Here is a 19,758-nt window from a genome sequence, read left to right as displayed (position 1 = left end):
ACCACAAGGTGATATCATCGGCATATGCAAGCACGCGGATAGAAGGGATGGACTCTAGGGCTCGAATAAGAGGAATTAAAGCCACATTAAATAATGTGGGGGCGAGAACGGAGCCCTGCGGCACTCCTCTATTGGAAGGGAAGTTACCAAAGGGCTTTCTGTGGACACGCACGCTGAAGGTTCGATTTGCTAAAAAGGCGTGAATGGAGAGGAGGAACCGGTGAGGGAGACCAAGAATTTGAAGGGAGGCAAGAATGGCAGAGTGAAGGATGTTATCATAAGCCTTTGTTATGTCTGTAGCGATTACGGTTCGTACAAGGTGACTCTGCGGAGAGTGGTCAAGCACGTCAGCAGCCAAAGTAGCAAGGCCGTCCTCCGTTCCAATTTGTGGGCGGAAACCAATTTGGGAATCTGGGTAACAATCATGGGATTCCAGCCACCACGACAAGCGTGCGGCTAGAATGTTTTCATAACGCTTGCAGATGGTAGGCGTAAGGGAAATTGGACGAAGGGCCGAGAGAGATACTGGAGGCTGACCTGACTTGGGTATTGGAACCACAATAGAATGCTTCCAGTCTACCGGCATGACGCCAGAAAGCCACACTTCGTTAAAAGTATCAAGTAGGGTTTGCAAAGCCCTCCCTTCCAAGTTACGGAATAAGGAGTTAGGTATGCCGTCGTGCCCCAGAGTAGTAGTAGTTTTTAAACGTTCAATGGAGGCCAGCAGCTCTGCCATGGTGAGGTCAGAAGTAATCCCATCGGAGGGCTCTGTAACCGATAAGTCAGGTGGAGACGTAGCGGTGCCGTCATGGTTTGGAAAAAATTGACAGGCCGCTTGTTGTGCAAATGTGTCCTCATCCACATTTAGCGCGAAGCGAATGCTCTCTGTGTAATCTGCAACCTGAGAAGGGCGCTCCATGGCGTGAAACACTCTCCAAAGATGTCGATTGCCCTGCGTAGAGGACAGGCGGGCACACCATGCAGCCCAGCGTTGCCTGCCTAGCCGCTTTGCATAGCGCCGCGCCCGTGCGGTAGCGCGGTGAAGAGCAGGAAGAGCCGAAGGGTCATCGGGGTGACGAGTAGCGTAAAGATCCGCCTGGCGACGAAGAGCCCACAGATTCAATAGATGTAAGTCCGGATTTGGGTCGTGTTCATTTACAGTAGTGGTAATAGTGTGAGTAGCGAGAACAGCAGAGAGAGTAGACAGTGCTGAAGAGGGGTTGAATGTAGATAAGTGATTGTCTGCGCGTACAGAGTCCCATGATGTTATTCGTACAGTGCGGCGTATTTTCCGTAGACGGGTAGGCGTGAGGGAGATACTTGGGGTAGCGATCACAGCCCTATTTTTATCTGCAGTGTTTCTTCGCAGTTAATGCCGTTTGGCACAGTTGTAGACGGATTCGTTCGCTTGCGGGCTTCGAAAGCCGTGCATCTCGTTAGCCGCGCCGTTCACGCTGCTGGCTCTGCTAGGTTGTGCAGGTGTATTATAGCCTTGATGTCGCGCGCATTACGTGGCGTATTGGTTTCGTTGTAGTCGGACTCTTTCGCGGGCTCGGCTCGAAACTTGCGCTTCATGTTGTTTGAGCTCCGCCGTTTATGCTGCTCGCGGTGCTGGTCTAGCCTTCATGTTGCGCGCATTGCTGACCGTATTTGTTCTGGTAGGGTTCATACCAAAATGGGTCGTTACTGTGCCCAGGCACAATAACCGCAGCTATCGCTTCAATACTCTATATCTGCGTGTATAATACTTGAGAATGCAAGCAAGGTAAACACAGTCGCAGACAATTTCTCCTTGCGTTTTCAATTTTCGTGCAAAGCAACTTCCTAAATGAACAACGTGTTTGCTTCAAACAGGAGTGCGTAAATTCGAGTTTTGGTTTTTCAGCGCTTGATTCTTTTCTTTTTTTTCACGCTGATTTGACCGAAAGCGATTAACTGTGGCAGTCCAGGCTGCTGCGCGTCCTGCATGGCAAATACACGAGGGAAGAGTGTCCTCATATAAGCCGTTGTTGCAGATGCTGACCAAAGATGACACTTATCTAAACAACATTCTAGTGAGTCATGCAGCGCTGTAGCTGCGCGGTAAGCAGTTTAAAAGCCTTTTCTGATTGCTGTTAATCAACTGAAACAATCAAACCTGCATCAAAATTCTTCTGGTCATAACCAGTGTTACAGTACGCAATTAGGGCTCGTTTATGGTTTATGGAGTTTTAACGTCCCAAAGCGACTCAGGCTATGGGAACGCCGTTGTGAAGGGCTCCGGAAATTTCGACCACCTGGGGTTCTTTAACGTGCACTAACGTCGCGCAGTGCAAGGGCCTCTAGAATTTGAAATTTTGAAAATTGGTTGTTGGGGCAAGGAAATGGCGCAGTATCTGTCTCACATCTCGGCGGACGCCTGAACCACGCCGTAAGGGAAAGGGATAAAGGAGCGAGTGAGAAAAAAGGAAGAGGTGCCGTAGTGGAGGGTTCCGGAATAATCGAAACGCAAAAGGCACCCGTGTGCTGTACGATGTCAGTGCACGTGAAAGATCCCCAGGTGGACGAAATTAGTCCGGAGATCTCCACTACGGCACCTCTTTTTCCTTTCTTCTTTCACTCCCTCCTTTATCCCTTCCCTTTCGGCGCGGCTCGCCTCCATCGAAATTCAACCGCCGAACTATACGGCACCGTATTCACTTATTTAGAAACAAACATGAAGTGGCTACCGTCAGTCGGACCCTTTTAACGTTAGCCTGCGAGGTGTTCGAGGTATCGTAACTACGAAATAATCGCTGCGCTTTCCTGCACTTAAAAAATATTAAATTGAGATGACCAGGTGCTTACGCACAGCCGATTGCACGAGCAAACGGGCCTTTCAGAGAAGAATATATTATGGCAGCATTACACCACAATCCGTTCAGATTAAGTGTAGGCCTCACTTCTAGTCGTATGTCGTGAGACTTACTCTTGGCGGAGTTAAATATTTAATAAGAATGGGAAAAATACGCGGTCGAAAAGCAACACTCCGAGGATGTTCACTGCCACGCCGCGAGCTCGCTCGCGCACGCCACTTCAACCTTGTGTGCACCGCAATCAAAGCGATCGCAGTAGATCCGATAAAGCAGTGAAATATGGGTCGGGCAGTCGTTTGGGTAACTATAATTTTTTAATCTCCCATGCCATGATCTCACTGCGGCCGATTCGAAGGCAGAAAATGCAACAAGGATTCGGGCGCGCGGTCCACTGTTTTAAAGGGCAAGCGTTGGGAGCGTCTGCTAGCTCCCCCGCCCCCCCCCCCCCCCCCCCCTAGGTGCCGCCACCGTCGGCGCCCGAGAGGAGCAGCCAGAAAGCCAGAAGGAGCGCCAGCATAGGAGCAGTAAAGCCCCTCAATGGATTGAGGGGCTTTACAGTAGGGAGGAGTGATCGTTACTTTTAGTTCATTGAGGGGCTTTATTTCCAGCAAATGGCGAGTCACGTGGTTAGTCACATGGCCACAGCTGCCAAGGCGGAGGTCGGCACGGCGGCGCGAGTGACGTGGTATGTCACGTGGCTGCCACACCACCACCGCTCCTCCACTTCAAGGTGAAATTGCGGCGCCGATGACCTTGGCTTCACTAGGCGAGTAAAGCTTTAGCTTTGAAATGCGACAATGACGGCGAATAGCATGCAATGGACATAAACGTCAAGTACAGCTGCGCCTGAGCTTCTAATTTCAAAAATATATAGAGCGAGAGGTTAGCTGCGCGCGGGCAAAACCACCGACTATACTTTTTGCATCGAGCGTGGCGAAAACAATGCTGGATCATCGTCTTTTACAAAGATTGCCTTCCCCAAGGCCGAAACTGATCATGGCACGAGCCCGCAAGCAGATGGTGCCTGAATTTCCGTTTTATGCGGTCCTTCGGAAGCGGGTATAATTATACGTTCAAGACTGAGCAGAATTTCACGTAAAATTTGTCACTGAACGGTTCGCAGCGCAGATCTTCGGAGTCTGACCACGCCACATTCCTAAGAATAGTACGAGGCACGCCCCCCCCCCCCCCCAAAAAAAAAAAAAACGACTGACAGACGTTGTAGGAAAACGTATACTGTGTTCTCAGGACTAAAAAGGGAACAGGTTACATACATGACCTGGATGCTCACGCGGAAAGGGGGATTCAGAGATATTTAAAAAATACTGTCGTTCGTTGTGTTCAACATTGCAGACAAGTAGAACGTGTCGGGCTGGTTGGTTCAATACTTCAGGCATGGTAGTTGCGCTAAACACACACATACAAGACCCGTATTCTGTCTTGTGTGTGTGTGTGTTGCGCGCAACGACCATGTCTGAAGTTGTGCAGACAACTCCGTCGATTTTTTTATTGTAAAAATCGGTAGTCGTGCTTTTGTAGCGATAGCTACACTAACCCAGCCACTTCGCGAGGTCAGCGTGGCTGCGCGCGGAGCCATGCCACCACCGCTCCGCCAGCTGTGCGCATGCACGGAGTGACATCATAGCCCGCGGCTGGTGTGCGCGCCTCGCCGCTGCGTCGACAGCGGAGCAGACGCCGCCCGCCTCGTCAGTTGTGCGCATGCTCGGAGTGACGTCAGATCACGCAGCTGGTGTGCGCGCCGCGCTCCCACATTCAGCTAGCAATTCGAGTTTTCAGCGTGGCGGCGCCGTGGCCACCGTGGAAGCTGCCGGCGGCGCGGCGCGCCGGCGAAACCGCGTTGGGAAGAGTGGAGACAGGAAGAGGGGGAGAGCCACGTACAGGGACGAATATGAAGAAGGAACGTCCAGCGAAACGCAGCGCGGCCAGGTGTAGCTATCGCGTCACTCCAGGTTTAACCATAGCTAAACCACAGCCATTTTTTTGTGGCGCTGCCACTTGTGCGTCTGCGCATCACGATTCCTGCATGTGATTTCAAGCTTCTGTTCGATGGCATTACAATTTTATTTCACCCGCCGCCATGACCAGATGACTTGGAAAGTCTCGAAAATTTTCCATATCGAGAGGTGACTGTGATTGGGTCAACCAGCCTTCTCTTCACCTGCGCGACAGAGTACGCTTGTTAGTTTTCTTCATCTGTTTTGTACCCTTCCTTTTACATGCCGGACGCCACATCGAGGATGTGCGTAGTTTTAGTATAGCTTACCGTATAGCGCTGCCGCCTGCCCCTAACATAGCATGCGCAGATGACGGTCCAGCTGCTATGCGCTGTTGGCAGCTGGCGGTATACGCTAACCATTAAATGTTTATACATAGCTGCAAGTAAAGTACAGGTCCATGTTTGTATACATGCGTCGTAAACGTTTATTGAAAGAGCGCGCGTTTGTACTTGATCCCACAGCAACGTAGAATTCATCCCGACGTCCCGAACTCGATTTCGTGCAGAACCTGCTGAATCCTGACCAGCGCCAGGCTCTTCTCCCTGGGACCAAACTTCCTTAGGCGTTCGCGCAGGCTGAGCAGGTACATGGTTTCGCAGTCGTCGGGATCGACGCGCTGCTGCAACCGACACTGTGCCGTGGCGTCGGCCATTGCCTTCATCTGTTCCGTCGCCGCGGTCAGCTCGCGCAACAGGGCATCCGTGCTGCTGGCTACGTCACCACTGTCACGACGCTCCTTGGCGTACTTGGACCTGCGACCGATACCAGCCTCGCTAGACTTTCGCTTTCCACGTGACAGCCCCGTGTCGAGGGGAGCCGATCTCGACTGCACGCTGGTCGTTGTGGAAGTGCGAGCGCTTTGGTCTTCCCACTGTCCTTCAAACTGGTCCAGTGTCTCACAGTCCGGCGGCTCTTGCTTGACAGTGATACGAGTCTGGATTGGTGGTGTCTGCCTTGGCTCTGGTGACGTACCCTGCGAGCAACGAAAGAAGAGTTGCCTTTCATCGAGGGCATTCAGTACACATACCGCTTACAACGGTGTTGCCATGGCGGCTTTATGGTTGGGACGGCTACACAACTGTCACAAAAGCTTGAAAGTGGTTCCCCATGGCAAATACGAAATGGCAGCTGCATCCAATTCTGCCCCTTCTCGCCACGCGGGCCGCACGGACAACTTTTGTCTGTCGGCCAATAGACTGATAGGGGAGAGGAGAAAGAAGGATTGGACCAAGTAAAAAGAAAGAGACAAAGTAAGAAAGCCAAACTAAATTAGTCAGAAGCTCCGGCGAAGGAGGCCACCATATAAAGCAGAATTTTTTTTCAAATCCTTTTCTTTGGTATTTAAAGTTACCGGGTCCTTATCACAAACAGCTATATCTCTTGAAGTATATATGTAGTGATGACCGGACACAGGGTTCTTGTGCTTACATGCCAACGGAGAGCAAATTGGAGCAATGATGGGAGGTTCTTCCGTAACAAAAGCTGAAATCTTCAGGAGCAATCGTTTTCAGCCAGCAGCTTTCATAAACGCACTCTTTACCTAAAATCTGCTGAGAAACACTGCATTTCTTATGCGTGGGCTACGTAAGTATACGTCTCAGCAGTGCTGACAGGAGTAGTGAAAGGCACACCGGACACACTGGGCGGCGACCAACGCAAAGCTTCACAGTAACAGCAAGGTTACCCTAGTGCACGCAGTATTTTAACGCTGAAGTAGACTCTGACTAATTGTGCATTGAAGGGCTTGTCCCTTAGCCGGTGTGAAGCTAAGGCGTTTACTGGACACGAGCTATAGTATGCATGCATTGGCATGCACAGGTCTCTTCACAAGGGGCGGGGGGATCAAAGTCGATGGTACACCGCCCGTTCATGTCTTTTGTGTACCAGAGAACAATATCGTACAAAATTTCCGCCCCCCCCCCTCGCTCCGCACATGCCTAAGTATGCATGCATGCATCATGTGTACAGTAACGTACGCAGCAGGTCAGGTTCTCGAGGCACGACATCGTTGTTGTCGGCGGCTGGTCCGGCGTTATGATCTCGTCCGGCGATGGAACGTTCACCATTGACAGCAGAACACCTGAACGGACACATACAGCTGCAGGGGCGGAAACGTGGCCAAGCGAGCGACGCTTACTCTGCGTGATGGCGTCCGGGTGCAGGATTACGCACTCCGACCCTACGTCGTAGCCCTCGGGGTTCTGGGCGGCTGGCATGGGCCGCAGCTGCACGGAAAACACACACACACACCGCTGCTATAAAATAAAATGTGAGACGGATAGATTTCGGCGCTCTTCGGAGCTCCGGCTAGTATTTCGCATCGCTGTCGGGAACTTCTACGAACGTGCCGGAGACCTCCCAAGGCACCAATGTAATTGGAGAGCAAACACAACGAATTCGCTTATGTACACTGCGCCCACTATGCTCGGTATTATCTACGAATTCGCCATTTTTCTTTAAATATAAATTCTACTGATTTTATGTTTGGCCACTTTTTAATCCTGAATTTGTATCCTTTACGTCACCGCCCTGCTGATGAGCCACCAATCTTCAAATCGCTTTTTTCTAACGTCTACACCGCATATCCATTCACACTGCCTTTCTTACCTCCTAGGGAGAGTGACTGTGCCTTATGGATGGATACTGCCACATTCTAGTAAAATACGTTCCTCTGTCTTTACGGATTTACCCTACACTGCGCACGTGCCTTTTTGGTTAAATTTATTTTTGTAGTTACGCGTTCTAGGGCATCCTGATCTCGCTTTCAAAGAGTAAGGTGCTGCCTATCGAGTTGTGATAGATCGATTCCCTCCTGAGTTGCCTTTTTCATTTTCGATACAGGTCTATAATATGCGTTTTCTCTATTGAAATAATCCAGTTATCACCCTCTGCGTCTTTGACCTGCCGTTTAAAGCTCCTTATTTCTCCGTCCTGGTTTCCTGCTCACTTACTGGTGAATTTTCTGGTCCTTTTCCACCACTATCAGTCAACGCTATTTCTGAAGCATTTAGATACCTTAGAAGCTGACCTGCTATCGTCCAATTTTCTCACGCGTTCTTCATATAATACTTTACTCTGAGCTTCCCGTGCTTCGACCGGTGTCCAGCCCATGTCCCCCGGCACTGACTGCCTCAATTGTAGTTTTGCCGTGGGCAGCTGGCGGACGACAGTTCGCCACCTATGGACACCAACCGGTACATGGTTCCCTGCAGCTTTCGATCTGTCCTGAGCAGTAGATTTTATCGCCGCAGGTGAAGCGACAATCTTCAAATCTCCCAGTTTTGAACTGCTCGTCGTGCCATCGCTCTTCGAAGCACGCGGCATTCAGGGAGTCGCGCTCGTCTGTGTTCACAGCAACAGCAATTGCGATGCCTGCAGCAGTGCACTCCGGCACTGAACGTGACACAGCCCTCACAGGAGGCGCGAGTCTGCATCAAAGCAGCAAGTGAAATTTCGACAGTAAACGGGTGGCACCATTGCTCTCTCCTGTCGCGGGGTGCGCAGGAAGGAGTCCGTGCAGCGTACCTGCAGTGGAGGTTGGCTGGGCTGAGCCGGCAGGACGCCTTGACCGTACTTTGGCTGAACGTGGCCGTTGACAACAGTCTCGTTTCCAGGGTATGTGTCGCTGGAGCTGTTCCACAGCCTGCAGTTTGATAGTTGCGAGTTAATTAAGGGAAAGAAAGACCTGCGTCCTCGGGAGGACAATGGCCCCTCTCTCTGATATTTCGCGTCAGAGCCGCGGCATATCTTATAGCGCCGCGAATTTCCTAACATTATTCCGTTGTCAGTTAACTCTGTTCCAAATGAACGAGCAGAACTGACGCAGGAAGCATGTGGGACGACTATATGTAATATACAATGCCTAATCTAGACGCGCTGCTGGGCTAGTTGGGATGCAGTGGTTAATGTTGGTCTGTTATACTTGAAACACTGCACATTTTGTCGCTGGAAATCTTCCTTGCGACAGTACGAGTAACCGTTCCGTCAGTACTTCGTTCTCTAATCTGCACAAAACTGAAGGGTATACCAACCCCGAGCAAAATCGTTCGTTCTCTCTCCGCAGCTGGCCTAGAGCGAGCGCTCAGTCCCGCGGCACTGCCCGCTCATCGTGGTCTCCTATACGTAGCACAAATCCATGCTTCCGCACTGATTCGAATGTGTAGATTTCTGTACAAGAGAACATGATCATCTGCTGACCTCTGCACAAAAAATTTGTCTACATTTTTCAACGTGACCTATGCAGATGAGGACAATTTTGCAAGTCACGGTGTAACGCGTTGGATGATCTAGCGTTCGACAAGACGCGTACGATTTCATACTTGAAACAGGGGCACTATAACGTTCTTGAACTAAGGGAGTAACTACTCACTAGTATCCATCCAAGCGCAGCCATACGGCTACAAAGGAAAGCCTTTAACTGAGAAGTTTCTGAGAAAGCTGCACAGCTTTCCTTTGTAGCCGTATGACTGCGCTTGGATGGATACTATAGCGACTAGTTACTCCCTTATTTCAAACCTACTCCACCTTGGATGATTGCCCTAAACATTTGACCAACCTAAAACATTCCTGGCACGCAGCAGTCGCCCCTGCCTGCACGAACAGTGGTCTGCTACGAGTGGCCGGTCCTTATCGAACGGGAGAATGGCCTCAAATGAAACAGAGGGCGACAGTCTCGGTCGGACAATACGAACGGCAGTGCGGACCTCACAGTACGGCATACAAGCAGCAGTGTGCATCGTTTCATCACGATCATCGCCGTCGTCGATAGCCCGTGTCGCGACGGATGAACGCGAGGAAAGCGGGAAGTTCTCACGAGCTCTTCCTGCACCGGATCTCAAGAGCCTCTTCTCTGCGATGCTATATTGATGCTATATCCTTCGATGCTATATCCACAAGGGATAACGATTTTTTTTCGCACCAAAGCAACGCTGTAAGCTACTAAAGGCACGCCGCAGTGGAAGCCTTCCATTTAATTTCGGTCATTTGGGTTTCTTCAACGTGCACCGAAAGAGCAGCTATAGTGCATGGTCGAACCAGTCAGCTCAGCATCCGGACCACACCGAGGTGCATGGATAGTCACTCGAGCAGAGGAAACATGGCCATTCTTTCGTCCACCGCACCAGCAGCTGGTAGTGTAGTGACACGTGAATGAACAAGTCACGAAAGGCTGCCTCCTGTCCGCTCACCGGGCCCTTTGGGACTTGACGAGGAAGCCCAGGTGCCTGTAGAGGCTCCACTTGGCGAGACGATCATCCTCGACGTCCGCCTGCTTCGCCAGCCTCTCCTCGCGAACGAACCGGTCGCGGACGCTGCGCCAGTGCTTCTTGCAGTTGGCAGCTGCAGGCATCGCCACAAAAGAATGACCAGCGAGATGCAGGAGGGCTACATGTGCTGGGGCACAAAATGAAAAACGCAGCCCCGTTTCTTTTCCATTAGAGTTTGACAAAGGAAAGAAGTATATACGGAGTATCCTGCCTTAACTGGAGCCAAGGGTTTAAAAATACATTATTAGAAACAGGCGAGTGAAACCTGTTGCATATTGGTGACAGCCATCTTGCGCACCACAGGCGATTTTTGTTTCGCAGTTAATGAATACTTTAATTAAGTTTAATTATCCAAATAAATAAATATTGACCTTAGACAATAAATCGAGCACCTTCAGAAACCACCATTCCATCACTTACGATGAAGAAACCCTCGCGTGTGTCTTTTTCTCCCAGATCCAAAGAAAGCCCGCGAAATAGAAAAATAAACAACGTGACTAACGAATTCGCGCGCCACGATCGTGCTGCTCTCAAGCGCGATTTGAGCAAAAGAAATCACCTGCCGCCTTGACTCGACAGCCCCGCAGCGGCGGCTCGCCGCCAACATATCGTCAGCCCGTATCATTCGTATAACGTCAACTCGTATAACTCAACGATCCCACTTCGACTCCCTTCTATTTGTTACTGACCCAAAACTACACATTTTGACAGATTTGCCTGTCTGGTTGGGTTTGAAGACTTATAATAAACTGCACAACTCCAACCAAAAATTTTAACTTTAACCCAACCTTTCGAAGCCGACTCGGCTCCTTCATCAGGAGTGACTGAGGGCAGTAGCTAGCGTCTTTTAAGTATGGAGGGGCGAAAGGCGAGGGGGAGGAGGTTTAGGCTGTTAGGTCACTAACAGCCTAACAGCCTGTACCTCTGGCTGCCCGCTTGCTTTATTTCAGCTTTGACTGGGTGTAACTCGCATTCAACAGGCAGCTATCTATGCCATGCATGCCAAGAACACTGATCTTTTACGGGTAAAACCGAATTTCGAAAACTGAATTCGGAATACTTTTATCCGTTTTTTACGGTTTAGACCGAAGTGTCCAACCCCTACATATGGCGCGGTTCGGGTGTCCACCGAGATGTGAGACAATTACTGCGCCATTTAGTTTCCTCATAAATTAATGCATTTATTTTTATCTGAACGCTGTAATAACTTCGTCACTCAGTACTTCATTTAAACGCACACAGCAAACGCAACTTTATTGACGTTTTGCGCATCTGACGCCAAACGATTCCACTGCGTTCAGTGAACAGCACACGTCGTTATTCGAAAAGACTGAGCTGCACCCCGACGAGTTCAGAGCGCCAATCCGCTTTCGAACCCGCGCCAACTATTTTCGCTTCTGAACCATTAGCACGCGCCTTTCGTCCGCGCAAAGTCCCGTCGCCGCGGCGCTGGCGTTCGATGTCTGGCGATCCATTTCCATTTTCTGCAGGCCAATTAAAGATTTACATACAAGATACACCGTGCACATGCCCTGCTTCCGCCGCGTTTGCAGCAAAACCTAACATGGCCAGTAGCCATATTTTGTGACGAATAATCCACGGTTCATTCTAATTTTACCTACATGCCAGCCTCCGCTTTTGATAACGGAGCCCGCGGGTGAAGTTGCTAGATGCAACCGTGGCTTCACAGGCAGCATCTAACGTACGCGGTAGAGGGGCAAAAGCGTGAACCAGCAAGAGTCGTTACACCGCTCTCGTTGGATACTTGAAGCAGACAAACGCGTCGCACTTACGGGAAGCGTTCATGACTTTCGAGATGGCCTTCCACGCTTGCGCCCGCTTGACGAAATCCCTGACGTCAGGGTGCGCCGGGTCGTAGAGCAGCGGATGCTTTTCAACCGCCATGCAAAGCGTTTCCAAGTCGACCGTCCCGCTGCAGTTCGTTGCCGCCATCTTGAGCCGAAGCAAAGCGTGGGTGCGAAGGCGCCAGCCCCGCTCCTTATTCGCCGAGACGACAGATGCGCAGCGTCGAACGCAGTCGCATTGGTGCCTGTATATTTTCGACAACGCTGCCGCGTTTGCACAACGCGATGGAGCTCTGCACACACCGCCCACGATGTGGGCTGTGTTTCAAAACGGAATCACACCGCACTCACAGCAACGAGCGGAGGAGCCAGCCGCTCGCTGCTCTGCGTCCGAGCATGCGAACGGCGCGCTACGCAGCGCGCACGTTGCCATGACAACAAGCAACGAGCAAAAGCGGCGCGTCTCGGTGACTGGATGCGTGGCGCGTTGCGCCGGCGTCGCCTTTCGCAGTTGCAAAGGGAGACGCCGCTAGTCTGGTTCGCCTGGCTGTCGGCCAAACATTGATCGGCGGCTCTCCCTCGGAGCGGAGGGCTGCGTGCGTCGGCTATTGCTTCGGCATGTTTGTGAGTGCGAATGTTTGCGTGAGCGAAAAAAAGGGTGCCCAGCGCTAGTTTATTATGTTATCATTACATTTAATGCATGCGCGAGTGGGTACGTTGGCGACCAGTGGCGAGACGGTCGTAGTGTCACACGAGGGTATCGACTATTGCAGTTGGAGTGAGTGAGTGAAAGACATTTAAGGCGATAGCCTTTAATGACTCATACTCGCGTCCGTCCGTTACATTTTAGGTCACGTGACCTTGTGATGTCACGTGATCTCTCTGCCACGCTCGCGCCAACTGCTCTTCTCTGTCGTGAAACGAATTCAAACGCTAAGGCGCCCGTGTGCTATGCGATGTCAGTGCACGTTAAAGATCCCCAGGTGGTCGAAATTATTCCGGAGCCCTCCACTACGGCACCTCTCTCTTCCTTTCTTCTTTCACTCCCTCCTTTATCCCTTCCCTTACGGCGCGGTTCAGGTGTCCAACGATATATGAGACAGATACTGCGCCATTTCCTTTCCCGCCCAAAAACCAACTAGTATTATTATTATTATTATTATTATTATTATTATTATTATTATTATTATTATTATTATAAAATTCAAATCAGTGCAATGAGTCGCAGACGGCTTTCGCCTTCCCGCAGTTAAGAGATATCTAAGTGCCTCCAACGAATTTATTGTCCAACAGAAGACGCCCTCTTCCTACCCTCCGACTCTCCCTCTCAGTCGAGAGATGAGGGCTGCAGGAGGGATTGGGGTGGACAGGGTCGCCGCGTCAGATACTGGCCTGGATTTCTTGAATCCCGGCGGCCTCTTCAGCCACTCGGACGGCGAGGAGCTGGCGCTCAGGGTCCGGGCTACGCAGCAAGGTCTCCCAGGCGTCTCTATATCTATTTTATTCGCCCTGCGTGGGGTTGTGTGCACTCCCAAATAATATGGCCGGGGGTCCCTCTTGCTCCACATTTCTTACATAAGTCATACTCATTTTCCGGGATAATATGTTTAATTAATATTGGGTGCGGGTAGATGCCTGTTTGAAGGCGTCTCCACGCCACCGCTTGCTGATTATTAAAGGGAAGCTGAAGCACTTTTCGAAAAAGTTGTTCCCTGCGGCATTTTATAATTTTTAGTACGCTGAAAAAGAATATCTCTTTCAGAAAGAGCGGAAATAAACGCGAAAAGCTGTTTTTTTTTTTTTTTTCAGAAGAAAACGCGCCCCATCGCCTCAGGGCGCCGAGCGACCGCCGCTGCTGCCCGCGATTGGCCGGGACCGTCGTGACGTGATCCACGGGGAACTCCGGCCAGCACCGACGGCGTTGCTGCGTAGCGCGTTGCTACGGCTGGCTTAAAAAGTACGTTTTGGAAATGATGAATAATTCAAGCAGTGTTGAACAGTTCGGACTCTCACCATACATGCTCGAGCCATCAGCAGCTCCAGAAAACGGCGGAACCAACGATCGACGCCGCGGAGTGCGCCGGCAGCGAAAGTCAATTCGCGGCATTTTCACTTGTTGGAAATCTCGACTGATACGCATGTTTTGCATAGGTACATGCGCGTGCATATCTTTTGTGTAGGTGCATGTGCGAGTGGCAATTAATAAAAAGGAAATTGCGCCGAAACGTTGTTGTGTACCGCTGCTGCATAAAAGCCTGGCCGCAAACTTCTTGTAACGCCTGTAAGCATGATCGAATTCAGATCACCGGCATGCTTACACGAGTCGCGCGAGGTAAAGCAATTGTTCATTTATTTATAACGACGTGCCTAATTAACCCGAAGGCCATTTATAACTACTAAATAATGCCAAACTTGCTGAGTTGTAGTGGGTTCACTGCTGTACTGCAGCCCGAAGAGACGAGAGGACTGAGGAAGCTCTCGTGTGCGCTATTCCTTCTGTAGCGTTCGGGCTATGCTTCAACCATGAAACTTCTGCACTTACCCCCGTACGTTTTTTTTTCTTCCCATGCTGAGCACGCTTTTGAACAATAATTATGGCTGCGTTTCGGAGCTCACAGTATTGCGATCAAAACTGGTGTTCTGCGAGATACAGTTGCTGCTGTTACATATCAAGATAACCAGCAGAATTACTTGTGGCAGATATATGCGTACCTCGACTCGACGACTTTGCCGTTCTGACTCAAGGACAAATTTGCATGAATTCTGGCGCCATTGTCGATCGTCAGCCATGACAAAGCGTTTATGAATGCGAACGTTTGCTTTGCTAAAGTACACTAGGTTGATATAATCAGTCTTTGTTCAGTTAGGTGCAGCTGCATGTGCTGTGCGCTGATGTAAGATTAAGAGGATTGCTTGTGCTGCCAGCAGGTGCAAGAAATCGGGGAAAAAACAAAACAAAAAGTCGCACTGTGCGTAACGAGCTCAAAGGCAGTGCCGCAAGTGGCTTTGAAAAATAAACATTTTGACAGATTTTGCATGCCTGTCTGGTTTGGCTTGAATACGTATAATAAACTACACATCTCCAATCTAAAACTTCAATATGAAACCCAACGTTTCGAAGCCGGCTCGTTTCCTTCATCAGTGGTGACTGGAGGCAGTAGCTAGCGTCTTTAAATATGGAGGGGAGGAGGAGGTCAAAAGAATGAAAAAGTATTGAGAGGGTGTGGAGCAAGCTCAGCCGGACGGCTCTCCGTGAATGGCGTCACTTCCGCCAGTTCTCCCTTTTTGTCGTCCTCCCACCCGGCGCTTCCGGAAGCGATGAGGGCGGCTCGGCGGCGGGTTTTTAAGAAGCGATTGCGGCTCTTTTTGCGGACAGAATCGAGAAAAAATTTACACACATGATTTTCAAGGTCCCTTCTGCCCAACCACAGCGTTTCATGCGATTTGAAAACCGTTTCAGCTTCCCTTTAAGCTTCACATTAGGAATTAGGAGGGGGAAGTTGCCCGTGGTTTACTTCTTGGTATGATATTACTCGCCCTTCTCTTCCGTGGTTCCCGAGGTGGGCCCCTTCGGAGGTGGAGATCTTGAGCCAGCTCATGGGCAGTGCAGTTGATGGACGAATTCGCAATACGTTCATCAAGCACGGATCTTCCAGTTCCTGCATTGCCCTTACGCCTACAGCAAGCCAGTTACGAAAGCCAGGTATTCAAGTCCCCCCACGCCCTTGTTTGAACGTGAAGTGGCGATACCACCTGACCCGCCACCACCAATCAAAATCCAGCTTTTCAGTCTTGGCTGGCGTTGCTAGCAGCACCCGTGCCTTTTTAGAATAAGGGACAATGGTGCGTCGGCGAGACAAGCGTTTAAAGGCAGCTCGGCTGGAAACGGTGATTGGTCTAAAAAATTAAATGTGACGTGTGTGTTGTCGCATGTGACGTCATGGGTCACGTGACTTTTTTGCCGACATGTCCGGTTGGAGCCCAGATTGTTTTCCCTCATTTGATAAGCATCGGTATGCATGGTGTCCTATCTCGAGACAGCGGGCACATGCAAGAATGCGGGGTTTGCGAGGGCGTCAGCGAAACGCGGCGCGACAATAATAGACGGCTTGGGTGATAACATGCGGTTTCGGTAGACACCGTCATGCGCACAGCGATTATACGAGGTCTCGAGTTCTTCCTCGTACCAGGGTATCAGACATTCGATCAATGCTTGCAGGTCACGAAACTTCTCCGAAACGCTGATCGTTGCCCCGCCGCGGTGGCTCAGTGGTTAGGGCGCTCGACTACTGATCCGGAGTTCCCGGGTTCGAACCCGACCGCGGCGGCTGCGTTTTTATGGAGGAAAAACGCTAAGGCGCCCGTGTGCTGTGCGATGTCAGTGCACGTTAAAGATCCCCAGGTGGTCGAAATTATTCCGGAGCCCTCCACTACGGACCTATTCGCTCCTATCTTCTTTCACTCCCTTCTTTATCCCTTCCCTTACGGCGCGGTTCAGGTGTCCAACGATATATGAGACAGATACTGCGCCATTTCCATTCCACCGAAAACCAATTATTATTATTATTATTTATATGCTGTTCGCGGCTGCCGCGCTGCGGCGCCACCGTCTGCAGAAGTGCTTCGTCCGAGGAGCTCGGGGCCATCGATGCTGTCGCGACCCAAAAGGAAAGCCCCTCAGCTGCTCGAAGTTCACCGTGCTTGAGTGCGTTCAGGCAATGCAATTTGTGTGCGAGGGACCATGTCGAGAGCGTGTCGGTCCGCCATTCCGGATACAGAGGTGCGACCGAGGAAGGTTCCCTGCGCACGTGACATGTGGGGCTGTCGAGGAAAACGAGGTTGGCAGTGTTTCGCCTCTGCCTCGAAATATGTGCGTGCTTATGAATTAAGCATTTGGTATTTTCATGCTAAAAAAAATTAGGTTGTGGATTAGCTCAGCTAATTCACGATATACCAAGCGAAAGCTGTCGGCTTTCATTGTGTTCATTGGCATTGGCGTTGACAGGGTTCTGGACCGATGATTTTGAGGAGGGGTAGGGCGCATAACTGGCTCCCTGGGTATGTTACCCTGGGTCAGTGGATGCCTCAGTCGCGCGCTTTGAGGTACGTGGCGGTGGTGAGCGAGAGATGTGGGCTGCATGCATTAATTAGCGCTGACAACTTTGCGGCAGACACACGGCACTGCAGCAATAGGCCGCAACCTCTCGCGATCAACCAGTAATTTAACTGCCACCTGGCAGGGTGGGCGCGCTGCCTATCCAGTGTGCGGGACGCACTAAACGTTACAGGCGCCAAGCCGCGTCTGCTCGGCTAGATCACGTGGTCAGGCTGCTCCGCGGAGCCCCAGCGCAGCGATGGCGAAGACTCGGCTCGGCGAAGTCACGTGATGCGTTGCTATGGCAGCGGCATAATTCTAGGCACCATAGGCGCAGCAAGGACTTTCAAGGTCAAACGTGCGGCGACGGCGAAATCACTCCGACGAAATTAGTAAAAACTTTTGACTAGTCGACGCCGAGGGTGTATGCACGAAAGGCGGCGGCGCGGAGCGTTGTGGGTGAGCGGCCATCTTGTAGTACTCCGCAGACGCCCGCTGCCGCGTGCCGGTCGTGGGCAGCATGCTGCGCTGGTGCACACATGAACGTGATAACTGCTCGTATGTGACGCACTGCAATTAAGTAGTATTACTGTTTTCAAAGAGGACGGCTTGGAGACTGCAGCGACGCTATCAGACTGCGGTAGACGACGTGTTACGAAAAAAAAATGCGGGCAAGCGACTGCGTCTAGCTTGTGGCCATGCGTTGATGCTTCGGACGTCCACGAATCTTTGCGTTGAGTACAAGCTCCACTAGACAGTTTTAGCTGTGCGTACGCAAAGCGCTACGGCACTGCGTGCGTTACGCTCTCCGCCCCGTAAGCAACGGAAGTCGCGGAAGGAGCTGGAGCGGCTATAGTGCACGAGCCGTCGGTGAATATCGGAGCGTCGGCCCACATAGTAGTCATAACAAAGGTAAGGCTGCTGCTTGTGCATTTTAACTGTACAGTGTTCTATTTCACCACAATTTTGACGCGTGCTGACTGCGCGCTTTATTCGCAGGTAATTCGTTCGCAAAGCATGAACACGCTCCGCTAACAGCGTTGGGGCTGACCAAGAACGACGCGGCGACATAATCGCTGCACCTGAACGGCGAAGCCAGTTCCCATGTTGCTGCCGTCATTTTCTTCGCAGAGCACCGCGTGCGTGCACGGCAGTAGTGTTCTTGCACCGACAGCGCGGACGCCTGGCTCCAGCCCGCGTTCGAAAAGTGGAAGTGCGCTGGCATGGACTTCGCGACCTGTGCGCTGAAGAAACGCCGACTTGACAGTGAAGCCACCTCAGCTTGTGTGCCGATTAGTGACTTCCACTTATCGTACATACGTGGGCTAAGCCAGACGTTCGCGTCGTCGGTGCAAGAAAGCGTTTACCGCGCATGCACGCCATGCTCGTCGAAGAAAAGCGGTTTATACATGTTGCCGTCGCTCTTGGTCAGCATCCGTGCATGCTGTTGGCGGAACCTGGTTAGGCTTTGGGAATAGTTCACCTGCGAACAAAATGTGCACTCAGCACAGGTTAAGGTGCAAAAGAAGCCGCCTTACCTTTGTTATTATGACTATGGTGTCAGCCGACGCTTCCTTTACCGACGGCTTGTGTACCCAGCCTTTTGTTTCAAAGTTGTGGTCCTCCTGTGCCTTCCGCGACTTGCTTACGAGTGGCGAAGCTTGTCCTCAACACCAAGAATTCGTGGACGTCCGAAGCGTCCACGCATGGCCACAAGCATGTGCTGGATGCAGTCGCATGCCCGCAACGTGAAAAGGGTCTGTCCCGACTGTTTTGTTTTCGCCTCATAACTTAATCTGCCGCATTCGGATAGCAATATTAGCTGCACAATCTACAGGAACTGGAGCTGTGCTCTTTGCAAGCGATAAGAATACTTGTAGCGCGCGTCACTTACGAGCAATTATTACGTTTGTGCGTGCATCGGCGCAGCATGCTGCCGTAGTGGCTGGGGTAACTGTAGCGGGTGTCTGCTAATGGCCGATTCACACGACGGTCCGTTCGCCCGCGGCCCGCGCATCACGTGTTCATGCGCCACTAAAAACTGGCCTGCGATCCGATGACGTCAAGCGGATGCGACGGACCAAAAGAACCAGACGACGCGCTGGGTGTACCACTGTTCCCAGATTATTTTAAAGCGTTTGGCAACGCTGGTCAAACTGGTTTTTCCTCCCGACCCATGACTGCGATTGAATGGTGCAGGTGCGGCCCTTTGTCCAATTCCTCAATGGCCTGGGCCGTCTTGCTAGCCGAGTCGATCACTTCGTCATGGTAGCGAACGTAGTGCAGCTTGTCAAAACAGCGCGCCAGCTCAACGCCACTCAGCGAAGTGCGGCAGCCGAAATACTGACAAGAGCGGTGGTTGCCAGAGCTGGCGCGCGCATCTTCGCGGGCCGCCGCTAATTCCCGCGAGAGAGGCGCTTGAACTTCCTTGGTTGTCCAGTCCGCGGGCCGACAGCACGCCTCTCGATTTGGTGACGCACGAACACGTGATGCGCTGGCCGCGGGCGAACAGTCCGTCGTGTGAATCGGCCATAAGGAGTACTACAAGATGGCCGCTCACCCACAATGCACTGCGCCGCCGCCTTTCGTGTATACACCTTCCTAAAGGTAGCTCCTGCAGCCCACAGCATTATACCTTTAGTATACCATCTAGGATTAAACTCTACGCCCAACATGTTGCAAAAGGATATTTAGGTTAGTTGGTTCATACTGAAGTAAGGGGTTGAATACGCGGAGGGGTAA

The 19,758-nt window shown here is 51.3% G+C and overlaps 1 protein-coding gene across 2 annotated transcripts; it reads right to left on the bottom strand.

The window, feature by feature from the left end:
* Positions 1-5,232: 5,232 nt before the first annotated feature.
* LOC144133545 (uncharacterized) lies at positions 5,233-12,384 on the bottom strand. Of its 2 annotated transcripts, none has more exons than XM_077666715.1 (6): positions 11,910-12,384; positions 10,039-10,243; positions 8,378-8,495; positions 6,990-7,077; positions 6,829-6,932; positions 5,233-5,825 (listed from the first exon to the last, which is right to left on the bottom strand). In XM_077666715.1, the coding sequence occupies exons 1-6, from the start codon at positions 12,067-12,069 to the stop codon at positions 5,325-5,327; spliced, it is 1,176 nt and encodes a 391-aa protein (XP_077522841.1). In that variant the 5' UTR covers positions 12,070-12,384; the 3' UTR covers positions 5,233-5,324. The 2 variants fall into 2 exon arrangements, with proteins under 2 accessions (XP_077522841.1, XP_077522842.1); XM_077666716.1 differs by having other exon boundaries at positions 5,234-5,825; positions 10,039-10,189; positions 11,910-12,378.
* Between the last annotated feature and the right edge of the window lie 7,374 nt (positions 12,385-19,758).

The sequence above is a fragment of the Amblyomma americanum genome, chromosome 5 (genome assembly GCF_052857255.1).
Source record: "Amblyomma americanum isolate KBUSLIRL-KWMA chromosome 5, ASM5285725v1, whole genome shotgun sequence".
NCBI lineage: Eukaryota > Metazoa > Arthropoda > Arachnida > Ixodida > Ixodidae > Amblyomma > Amblyomma americanum.
Note: the sequence above shows the minus strand (reverse complement) of the source record. Positions and strands in the feature narration are given on the sequence as shown.